This window comes from Halichoerus grypus, chromosome 3 (assembly GCF_964656455.1).
Source record: "Halichoerus grypus chromosome 3, mHalGry1.hap1.1, whole genome shotgun sequence".
Taxonomy (NCBI): domain Eukaryota; kingdom Metazoa; phylum Chordata; class Mammalia; order Carnivora; family Phocidae; genus Halichoerus; species Halichoerus grypus.
Genome location: NC_135714.1, coordinates 121,438,100 through 121,450,977, shown reverse-complemented (window position 1 = coordinate 121,450,977; position 12,878 = coordinate 121,438,100). Strand labels below are relative to the sequence as shown.

Sequence of the window (12,878 nt, the reverse complement as noted above, 5' to 3'; positions counted from 1 at the left end):
AAGGAAGTCTTCCTGGAAGAGGTGCTAGCACAGCTTGAGTTTACTGATAGCCAGGAAAGAGGAATGTTCCTTTGAGACGCAGGGAATTCCTTGAACAGAAGGAAATTGGTGAGAAACAACTTGAGTTCAGAGAATTATAGGTCATTTCAGGTTGCTCAGCATGAACTATGAGCCACCTTCAACCTTTACTACTGGTATCCTTTAATTACGGAATTAGAATGAACAGAGCAAATCATTCAAACTGGAAAGAGTGATGCGCAAATCATTTTCTGACCATCTAAAATCTAAAATACAAATTCTACACACTAAACTCGCCAATTATCATCAACTCGAGACTAAATGCCCACAAAATATTATCTTTATGTCCTATTCTGACATCTGTAATAGTTTTTCTTATTCTTGGCCTTAAATTGAAGATGGAGGGCCAAGAACTTATGGCTTTGGCTAGACTACAGAAACAGCACTTTGTCCAACACAGCCCATATCCTATTTTCTATTCCATTCTTTCTTTTTCTTCTTTAAAAAACAACACACACAATAATATAATTTAGATTTTATAACAAACCTAGAGAAAAGTAACTAAACCATTTTTAGGAGTTCATTTTTTAAACAATTGATTTGATCTTTTTTTTTTTCATCTTTATTGTTCTTAAAAGAGATCTCTCCTTGCAGTGTTTTCCGAGTTCCTCTCATGTCTTCTTGCCACCTCTTTTCCATAACCATGCTTAGGATAGTGTTTTAGTGATTTCTATTTAGGTTTTTCAGTTCTTATCCAATCTTAAAAAGAGCCAACCTACATTTCAGATGTATATAAATCTAAGATATTTCCAAGTACAAATGAGGGAATGTCAGTATCTAATTGGATTACACAGACTTATCTTTAGTAAGTATAATGTAACATTTGGAAAACAGGCAATGCATGTACATTCAGCTGAATAATTAAACTATTAAACAACTGCATAGTTAAAAGCTACAGAATGAATTCTCTACAAGAATCTGCAGGACATTAAACTAATGATTTTTGTAAGGCTTAAAGCCAATAAAGTCAGAATCCATTTAAATATGTGACATGTGACGTCTACCACCTCCTGAATGCGAGAAAGTTCACGAAGATAATCACAGATGAGCTTCCTCTCGAGAGATACATTAAAGACAACTGGAGGAAATAAGCATTTGGCTTTTTGATGACCCTTTTGTCTCTGAATCTAAATTTGTAAATTTCTTGTTTGTCTACTGATGTTCCTAAAACAGGCACAGGGAAAAAAAAAAAATCATTCTTGTGGTATCTCTCTGGTTTATCTTTTCTGCCCTAGTTTGCTTTTAACAGCGATGCTTTGTTGTTTTCCTTTATGTATTGTCTATGCGTTGGCATTGTTGAACATTTCTTTGGCATCTTTATTTTGATAATTCACAATTAAACAGCTTAGCTTTCACAATTGCTGAGCATGTTACCTTGGTAAAGAAGCTCTGCTACAGTGTCTGAGAGAAACAATATAGAAATTTGAGTTGTGCTGCAATCTGGGGGGAAAATCTGCCATTTATTTTCTATTCCTGTGCTCACCATAGGGAGTGGACCTCAAGGGGGATGTATCAATATTTGGCCCAGCTTAGAACTTTACTCTTATTAAGTCATCCCAAGACCATGATGTGGTCCAGAATATCTCCATTACTTTTCTCTTGGCAGAATCTGTCATATGATGTTTTTAGCAATTGTTTTGGCAAAAACAGTGAAAAAAATGAAGAGCATACACACAGGGGTCTCTAAAGAATTTATAATAGATATTAGATCATATTCTGAGTAGACAGGCCTATTGTATGGTCAGAAATACATCTTCTATAAAAAAAGAAAATTGGCATCAATGAAAAGCCAGAGCTGAAAGTGATGGACTCATTCCCATAGCTGGAATGAGTGTGCAAAATTGTTAGAATTGTCTCTCTTCTATAGGGAAGAAACTTAAAAAAAATTGACACAAGTATTCATCATTTATGATCCATGCATTGTTCAGTATTTGGTGCATGAATACCGTGCCTTACTTTTATGTGAAGATGATAAAATCTCCCCATTATAAACACAGTAAGAATTTTGAGTTAAGAACATATTATCTGGTCTTTTTTGTAACCAGTGCAATAAATTTGCATGGTAGTAAAAAGTTGAGCCATATTTTTGTTCCATTTTTTAAGTCATATTCCATTATATGGTATTTTAAGATACCCAGTAGGTGTTCTTGCTTTATGCATAGTAGGTGTTTAATAAGGAATGCTGCTGGATTACATTGGGTTGTAAGGTGGATCCCACTATAGCTACATTGAAATCCTGATTTAGTACTAATGTTTGGAGACCTTTGAGTTTCAGAAGATCACAACCTGTAACATAAAAGTTAGATGGGAGACATAATTGGGATTTTCTTTTGGATGATCAAGCTGCCTGATTTTTTTTTTTTTAATTTGTCCCAAGTGTTTTCCTTAAAAACAGGAGCATTCCCACAGAGTCCTTGTATGATATGTACCAGGTGGTCAGAGGAGAGTTCTGGAGCTCATTAATCCAACTGCCCTTGATTTCTGCTTAAGCTATTTCAGTGCAGATTTATATTTATATACACTGAAAAGCATTAAAATAAAAACAATATCATCAAAAGTGGAAAGACTAGCTTTGGGATAATTGAGAAAATGAAAAATTTTGTATTTTGTAACTTGATTCAAAATACAAATTTTCTAAAAAATTATTACTTTATAAAAGGCAAGAAAAATGAAGGATTCTTACAAAAATTCCATATAATCTTGAAGAAAAAAACCTCAGAGGTTTAAAAGCAGCACATATACCGAGGATCCATAAGCCAAGTAATTGAATATTTACTTAGGTTACTAAGAAAAAATTTGGACATTTCAGAGACTTTCTGTCTTACTATAAAAGAATGTGTTTATATTCCTGATCATGTTAGCTATATTAGAATTCATGAGATCCCATAAATAGTTTAACCTGACTGACACTATGTTGACTTCAATAGATAACTTTTTTTTCTTCTCAGACTCTAGAGATGGAACAGTAGAGGTTGTAGTAAAATTTTTACATCTTTGAAACATTGTCACTTTAAAAATGAATAAGATATCATAGTTTCTTTTATTGGCTGGCTTATATTTCAGATGAAAGAAAATATATCTGATGAGGCCTAATATCCAAAATATATAAAGAAATCATAAAACTCAATAGCAAAAAAAACCAATCAGTTTAAAAAAAGGGCAGAGGATCTGAATAAACATTTTTCCAAAGAAGACATACAGATGGCCAACAGGTACATGAAAAGATGCTCAATATAACTAATCATCAGGGAAATGCTAATCAAAACCACAATGAATGGTCACCTCACACCTACTATAATGGCTATTATCAAAAAGACAAGAAATAACAAGTGTTAGAAAGGATGTGTAGAGAAAAAGGAACTCTTGTGCACTATTAGTAGGAATGTAAATTGGTGTAGGCACTATGGAAAACAGTATGGAGGCTCCTCAAAAAATTAAAAATAGAATTTCTGTATGATCCAGCAGTTCCATTTCTGGGAATATATCCAAAGGAAATGAAAACACTAGCTTGAAAAGGTATCTGGTACCCCCAGGTTCATAGCAGCATTATTTACAATATAGCCAAAACATGGAAATAACCTAAGTGTCCACTGATGGGTGAATGGATAAAGAAATGTGTGATATATATAATGGAATATTACTCAGCCATAAAAAAAGAATGAAATCTTACCATATGTGACAATATGAATGAACCTTAAAGGAATTATGCTGTGAGATCAGTCAGACACAGAAAGATAAATATCATATGATCTCTCTTATATGTGGAATCTAAAAAATAAATAAATAAATAAAACAAAAAAACAAGCTCTTAGATACAAAGAACAGATTGGGGGTTGCCAGAGGTAGGGGGTGGAAATGGTTGAAATTGGTGAAGGACGTCAAAAGGTACGTATTTCCAATTATAAAATAAGTAAGTCTTGGGGATATAATATATAAATTGATCACTATTGTTAATAATACTGTATTTGAAAGTTACTAAGAGAGTACACCTTAAAAGTTCTCATCACAAGAAAAAAAATTTATAACTATGATGGTGACAGACCTTAACTAGACTTATTGTGGTGATCATTTTGCAACAGCATACAAATACTGAATCATTACATTGTACACCTGAAACTAATGTAATATGTCAATCACATCTCAATAAAAAAAGAAAGAAAATAAATACAACTAATTTTATCTGTGGATCTGTGATATAATCTAATTGATAAAACTTAGAGATAATATTTGTTAAAAATATAATCTCTTTGGACATACAACTCTAGATTTTAAATATTTTGTCTCAACATACTGGAAATATCTGTCTTCTGGCTTCTATTGGTGCTTTTGAAAAGTAAACACTGGCTAATTCTTAGTAGTGGATAAGTAGGTATACTGGAAACTTTGAGTCTGGTTGTTAAAGAATGGGAGGTTTGAAATCAAGGTTTCTGATGTAGCATCAATTCTGATAATGATAATGTCTAGACTATACTTCTGAGAATGGATGATTGCAGAGGAATGGGTGAATAGATCCTCATTTTAATGTTCAGAAAGCTATTGTATATTTACCCAAGTAGTGAATGAGATATGGTCTTCAAGAACATTGAACTTTTGAAAGGAATTTTACCCTATACATTGAGGAGACCTGGCTCATATAACCCATGCTCCATTTTAGTATCAAATTTTGTTTTAAATCAGCTTTATTGGTAAACTGGAGTCAAATAATTATAGGTACTTGACTGGCAATTGACTGATATTTTATTGCCCACTAAGCTTTGGTATCTGAGTGTAACGAAGGCAATCATTGCTCAACAGCAGTGGAAATAAATTTCTGACCGAAATAAATGGCTGGGGAATGTGGTAGAAGGCCTCATGAAAATGTATCAAATATTATCTTAATATCTGGCTCTCCACTTTTTCCCTTAATCTTTTAAAATCCTTGATGGCATGATCTTGTTACTTCTTCCCTAAACACTTCCCACCCACAAATACAGTTTGTTCGCAACCTCATTGTCTTGCTTCTGGTAATATGTGGTATTAGGAAAGTATGTTATTGACTCATTGGCATTAAAGTATGCATAATATTTGAATTGTAATAGCTCTTAAGCCAAGGAATGGACCTTTCTAGCATTTAAGAAATAAAACGTTTTTAGTAGTGGGCCATTTGAAACCTCTGAAATAACATGTCAGTTCTCACCTACTGCATAAGTGAGCAAAGTTGACTAACAATTATCAGAAGAAATTAAGTAATATAATTTTTGTGTGTATTATATATAAATACATATATTTCATATATACTTATAAATACACATGCTTTAACAAAATCTTTAGAAGAGGGGCGCCTGGGTGGCTCAGTCAGTTAAGCGTCTGCCTTCGGCTCAGGTCTTGATCCCAGGGTCCTGGGATCAAGCCCCGCATCAGGCTCCGTGCTCAGCGGGGAGTCTGCTTCTCCCTCTGCCTGCTGCTCCCCCTACTTGTGCTCTCCCTCTGTGTCAAATAAATAAATAAAATCTTTTAAAAAAAATCTTTAGAAGAGGAAGAAATTAATAGGTGGTAAACTAGAGACCCACAATAGCCACATTTATATATTGGAACTTGATGTATCATTTTTTATTTATTTATTTATTTATTTATTTAAAAGATTTTATTTATTTATTTGACAGAGAGAGACACAGTGAGAGAGGGAACGCAAGCAGGGGGAGTGGGAGAGGGAGAAGCAGGCCTCCCACCGAGCAGGGAGCCCGATGCGGGGCTTGATCCCAAGACCCTGGGATCATGACCTGAGCTGAAGGCAGATGCTTAACGACTGAGCCACCCAGGTGCCCCTTGATGTATCATTTTTTAATTTAATAAAGACTACATGTCCCAGAAGCTAGTAAAAAAAAGAACAAAATTCTTAGAAATTCAAGTACATTAGTGAATTATGATAAAATTCACTAATGTATGATAAAAATATGATTAAATCAATAATTATAGTGGTACACTGATTAATGATTTTATTAATTGATCTTTCTCTAATGGGCATATATTTATAATTTAACTATTAACCTTTTGTTTTTTTCTTCCTTCCCAGTGCTAAAGAACCCAGTGTGTAAATTATATAGATTTCCCACATCTGACAATAAATGGATGCGAATCCGGGAGCAGATGTCAGAGAGCATACTTTCTTTTCATATTCCTAAGGAATTGATTTCTCTTCACATAAAAGAAGATTTGTGTAGGTAAGAGAAAATAATTTATGATCGTCTCTCACATTATTTTTTCTATAAAACATTTTTTCTTAAAGTAAGATTATAACATAAAAATCTCGACTTGCCACTGTCCAGTATTGGTGGCCACTAACCCTGCTGGCTGTTAATCATTTGAAATGCTACTAGTCCAATTTGAAATGTTCTTGATGTATAAAATACAGATTTTGAATTCTTATCACACAAACAGAAAAAGACTGACTTTATAATGCAATATTAAAATTTAGGGTATTTTAGGGTTAAATAAAATATATTATTAATTTCACCTGCTTTTTTTAACTTTAAAAATATGAGTACAAGAAAGTTTAAAATTACATGTATGACTCTCATTTATGGCTTGCATTATACTTCTATTGTATAGTTGGTGTCTAGCTAATAACCTGAGTTTTGACCTTGCTAATAATCCTTTTGTCTTTACCTCATCTGCTTGATTACTGTTTCTGTAAGAAATTCCTACTTAACTGTTCTTTGGACTACTCATCTGTAACAAGACTCTCAGATATTTTTGGTCTAAAAACTTTTATTTATTTATTTTTTTTCTTAAGAGAGAGAGTGTGGGGGAGGAGCAGAGGGAGAGAGAGAATCTTAAGCAGGCTCCCTGCCCAGCACGGAGCCCAATGCGGCGCTCAGTCTCATGACCCTGAGATCAAGACCTGAGCTGAAATCAAGAGTCAGCCGCTTAACTGACTGTGCCATCCAGGCACCCCCTTAGATGACTGAGAAAGTATGCTATATGAATGGACAATGTCGTCGTACAGCAAACTTAAATCTGTTGCCATAATAAAACAGAAAGATCTGGGAACTGATTGTTAATAAGAATATCTCTGAGCCATGACAACTCAAACAATTTATTTTTTCCACCTTATAAACCTCTAGTGACTTTAAAAATACTGAATACTACATTATATTAAATACTGTTAAGGCTGTAAATTTCAGAAAATTGGCAAATATTTTTGTAACATTTATAATTGCTGAAATATATAGCAAAGTGTGAAATGTCTAAAATTTGGATCTCTGGCCTATGTCCACATTAATACACCAAGTTACTTAATAGTAGTGTACCCTTTCAGTGGACTCTATAGTCCCCAAGCATGTTGTATTGATCTAAACCAGCGAGCAAACAATGGACAAGGCAGGTCAAACCTGGCAGTATTACAGTATATTTTAGTGTAGGAATGACTGCACAAATACTATATTTCTGAGTGAGGAGTAAGAGAAAGAAAAATAAAAGAAAACAGAGAGCCTAGATTTTAGAGAAAATCAGACAGGAAACTGGGTTGTAAGAAAACAGCCTGGATTGAGGGGAAATAAAGATTGAAAGAGAGACAGAAGATAGATATTTGAGAGTAGCAGATTGCGGATAATCAGACCACAGAAATGAGATGAAAGGTATTGTCTCAGGACAAGAGAAGCTGTAACATGTTCAGGAACCTAAGTAGACTACCTATAACAGCTGGCTACAAGGATGAATTAATGTAAGCCAAATTATTCAATATTATCCTTACCTAGAGCTAGTACTAAGCGTATGTAATGGGCAAAACAAATTCCCAGGAAGGATAAGCAAACTTAGGGAGTTTGGATCTTTGAAGTCATAAAAGAATTATCAACCTCAGCATTGTTATATTCGAGATTATGGGACACTAAGAACCATTCCTACTAGTGTCATGTAAAGATCACATTTCACATGGAAGGTTTGGAGAGGATTACTCTTCCTCACAGGGGTTGTAGAATAAGGAAGAAATCCGTAGACAAGCATGAGTTAGAGGTCATCACAGTGCCTTTATTTCAGCTGAGAACCACAGACGAGGATTTGATAGATGTGGTGGATTTAAGAAGTTAGAGTTAGACCTTGCCCTAAAAATAACTCCTGATAACTCAATCTAAGTTAGCCAGGCCTAAATTCTCACTAAAATATCTGTATCATGCCAGACCCTCCTGGCCAGCAAAGTTTCTGTTGAAAAATCCAATGATAGCCTTATGGGTTTGCCTTGTATGTAACTGTTTTGTTTTCTCTTGGTGGTTTTAAAATTCTCTATTTATCACTACTTTTGCCATTTTAAATACTGTGTGTCTTGGTGTAGACCTTCTTGGGTTGATCTTATTGGGGAGTTTCTGTGCCTCCTGGAACTAGATTTCTGTTTCCTTCCCCAAATTTAGGAAATTTTCAGCTATTATTTCTTCAAATAAATTTTCTGCCTCTTTTTTTTCTCTTCTTCTGGGATCCGTGTAATCTACTAATCGTGTTACTGGGTATTTACCCAAAGAATACAAAAACACTAATTCAAAGGAATACATGCACTCCTGTGTTTACTGCAGCATTATTTACAATAACCAAATTATGAAAGCAACCAAGTATGCATCAATAGGTGAATGGATAAAGCATATATATATATATATATACACACACACACAAAATAGAATTAGTCAGCCATAAAAAAGAATGAAATCTTGCCATTAGCTACAAATGGATGGATCTAGTGAGTATAATACTAAGTGAAATAAGTCAGTCAGAGGAAGACAAGTACCATATGATTTCACTCATATGTGGAATTTAAGAAACAAAACAAATGAACAAATAAAAAAAAAGAGACAAACCAAAAAACAAACCCTTAGCTATAGAGAACAAACAGATGGTTACCAGAGGGGAGGTAAGTGGGGGGATGGGTGAAATAGGTGAAGGGGATTAAGAGTACAATTACTGTGATGAGCACTGAGTAATGTATGGAATTGTTGAATCACTACACCTGAAATGAATATAAAACTGTGTGTTAACTATGCTGGAATTAAAATTTAAAAAATAATCTATAAAGACACAAAAATTGGAAAATTACGACCATTCACAAAACATGGAAATCTATTAACATACTACTACATTGTTAAAATAAAAAATCATACTACCTTATTATTATACTACATACTATTTATAACATAGTTGCTAATTATTAGAGTAATGTTTTGGGTTGAAAATCTTTTTTTTAAGGTTTTTTTTTTGAGAGAGGGAGCGAGGGCATGAGCAGGGGGAGGGGCAGACAGAGAAGCAGACACCCCACTGAGCAGGGAGCCCACGCAGGGCTCAATCCCAGGACCCCTGGATCGTGACCTGAGCCAAAGGCAGACACTTAACTGACAGAGCCACCCAGGCACCCAGGGTTGAAAATCTTAATTGACAGACCACTAATGCTATTTCATCTAAAACTGCAGCAAGCTAGTGAGAAAGAGAATGAAGAGAAAGACTCCTGATATTGCCCCAGTCTGTCTGTTTTTTTTTTTTTTAAGACTTATTTACTTATTTATTTGAGAGAGAGTGGGGATAGGGGCAGAGGGAGCGGGAGAGAGAGAATCCCAAGCAGACTCCCTGCTGAGCCCAAAGCCTGACATGGGGCTCAATCTCAGGACCCCAAGATCATCACTGGAAATAAAATCAAGAGTCAAACACTTAACTGACTGAGCCATTCAGGTGCCCTGCCTCAGTCTGTCTTTTGTCATTAGTTTAGAGACTCCCTTAAAAAGGCTGAGCAGCTTACCTTCTGCATGTCTACTACTTTTGAGTCCTCCACAGTGCTATCTTTAACCCCTATCTCCTCTCCACTCCTGTTAATATCTCTGTCTATCCATTCACTGACAGTATATCCCAGGGGGAAATAATGAGTAGGGGACAAGGAGAAAGCAGACTATTCTATATATCATCTGCTTTCTCCACCACCTTTTCTTTTTTTTTTTAATTTTTTATTGTTATGTTAATCACCATACATTACATCATTAGTTTTTGATGTAGTGTTCCATGATTCATTGTTTGCATATAACACCCAGTGCTCCATTCAATACGTGCCCTCTTTAATACCCATCACCAGGCTAACCCATCCTCCCACCCCCCTCCCCTCTAGAACCCTCAGTTTGTTTTTCAGAGTCCATCGTCTCTCATGGTTCGTCTCCCCCTCCGATTTCCCCCCTTCATTCTTCCCCTCCTGCTATCTTCTTTTTTTTTCTTAATATATTGCATTATTTGTTTCAGAGGTACAGATCTGTGATTCAACAGTCTTAGACAATTCACAGCGCTCACCACAGCACATACCCTCCCCAATGTCTATCACCCAGCCACCCCATCCCTCCCACCCCACCCCCCACTCCAGCAACCCTCAGTTTGTTTCCTGAGATTAAGAATTCCTCATATCAGTGAGGTCATATGATACATGTCTTTCTCTGATTGACTTATTTCGCTCAGCATAGCACCCTCCAGTTCCATCCACGTCGTTGCAAATGGCAAGATCTCATTCCTTTTGATGGCTGCATAATATTCCATTGTATGTATATACCACTTCTTTTTTATGCATTCATCTGTCGATGGACATCTTGGCTCTTTCCACAGTTTGGCTATTGTGGACTTTGCTGCTATAAACATCGGGGTGCACGTACCCCTTCGGATCCCTACATTCGTATCTTTGGGGTAAATACCCAGTAGTGCAATTGCTGGATCATATAGTAGCTCTATTTTCACCTTTTTGAGGAACCTCCATACTGTTTTCCAGAGTGGTTGCACCAGCTTGCATTCCCCCAACAGTGTAGGAGGGTTTCCCTTTCTCCGCATCCCGCCAACATCTGTCGTTTTCCTGACTTGTTCATTTTAGCCATTCTGACTGGTGTGAGGTGGTATCTCATTGAGGTTTTGATTTGGATTTCCATGATGCCGAGAGATGTTGAGCACTTTTTCATGTGTCTGTTGCCCATTTGGATGTCTTCTTTGGAAAAATGTCTGTTCATGTCTTCTGCCCATTTCTTGATTGGATCATTTGTTCTTTGGGTGTTGAGGTTAAGAAGTTCTTTATAGATTTTGGATACTAGCCCTTTATCTGATATGTCATTTGCAAATATCTTCTCCCATTCTGTCTGTTGTCTTTTGGTTTTGTTGACTATTTCTTTTGCTGTGCAAAAGCTTTTTATCTTGATGAAGTCTCAATAGTTCATTTTTGCCCTTGCTTCCCTTACCTTTGGCAATGTTTCTAGGAAGAAGTTGCTGCAGCTGAGGTCGAAGAGGTTGCTGCCTGTGTTCTCCTTTAGGATTTTGATGGACTACTTTCTCACATTTAGGTCTTTCAACTACTTGGAGTTTATTTTTGTGTGTGGTGTAAGGAAATGGTCGTTTCATTCTTCTGCATGTGACTGTCCAATTTTCCCAACACCATTTGTTGAAGAGACTGTCTTTTTTCCATTGGACATTCTTTCCTGCTTTGTCAAATTAGTTGACCACAGAGTTGAGGGTCCATTTTTGGGCTCTTTATTCTGTTCCATTGATCTATGTGTCTGTTTTTGTGCCAGTACCATACTGTCTTGATGATGACAGCTTTGTATTAGAGCTGGAAGTCCGGAATTGTGATGCCGCCAGCTTTGCTTTTCTTTTTCAACATTCCTCTGGCTATTCGACGTCTTTTCTGGTTCCATACAAATTTTAGGATTATTTGTTCCATTTCTTTGAAAAAAGTGGATGGTATTTTGATGGGGATTGCATTGAATGTGTAGATTGCTCTAGGTAGCATTGACATCTTCACAATATTTGTTCTTCCAATCCATGAGCATGGAATGTTTTTCCATTTCTTTGTGTCTTCTTCAATTTCTTTCATGAGTATTTTATAGTTTTCTGAGTACAGATCCTTTGCCTCTTTGGTTAGATTTATTCCTAGGTATCTTATGGTATTGGGTGCAATTGTAAATGGGATCGACTCCTTAATTTCTCTTTCTTCTGTCTTGTTGTTGGTGTATAGGAATGTCACTGATTTCTGTGCATTGATTTTATATCCTGCCACTTTACTGAATTCCTGTATGAGTTCTAGCAGTTTTGGGGTGGAGTCTTTTAGGTTTTCCACAAAAGTATCATATCATCTGCAAACAGTGAGAGTTTGACTTCTTCTTTGCTGATTTGGATGCCTTTGATTTCTTTTTGTTGTCTGATTGCCGTGGCTAGGACTTCTAGTACTATGTTGAATAGCAGTGGTGATGGTGGACATCCCTGCCACATTCCTGACCTTAGGGGGAAGCTCTCAGTTTTTCCCCATTGAGAATGATATTCGCTGTAGGTTTTTCACAGATGGCTTTTATGATATTGAGGTATGTATCCTCTATCCCTATACTCTGAAGAGTTTTGATCAAGAAAGGATGCTGTACTTTGTCAAATACTTTTTCTGCATCTATTGGGAGGATCATATGATTCTTGTTCTTTCTTTTGTTAATGTATCACATTGATTGATTTGTGGGTGTTGAACCAACCTTGCAGCCCAGGGATAAATCCCACTTGGTCGTGGTGAATAATCCTTTTAATGTACTGTTGGATCCTATTGGCTAGCATTTTGGTGAGAACTTTTGCATCCATGTTCATCAAGGATATTGGTCTGTAATTCTCCTTTTTGATGGGGTCTTTGTCTGGTTTTGGGATCAAGGTAATGGTGGCCTCATAAAACGAGTTTGGAAGTTTTCCTTCCATTTCTATTTTTTGGAACAGTTTCAGAAGAATAGGTATTAATTCTTCTTGAAATGTTTGGTAGAATTCCCCTGGGAAGCCATCTGGCCCTGGGCTCTTGTTTG

At 36.0% G+C, this 12,878-nt stretch overlaps 1 protein-coding gene across 6 annotated transcripts in view; it reads left to right on the top strand.

Annotated features, from left to right (window-relative positions):
* Positions 1–12,878, top strand: part of INPP4B (inositol polyphosphate-4-phosphatase type II B) — an 802,990-nt gene that overhangs the window by 597,317 nt on the left and 192,795 nt on the right. For all 6 annotated transcript variants that reach the window (XM_078069264.1, XM_078069263.1, XM_078069261.1 and 3 more), the window contains one exon: positions 6,131–6,278. In XM_078069264.1, the coding sequence (XP_077925390.1) occupies positions 6,131–6,278 (148 nt within the window). The remainder of the gene's footprint in view (positions 1–6,130; positions 6,279–12,878) is intronic.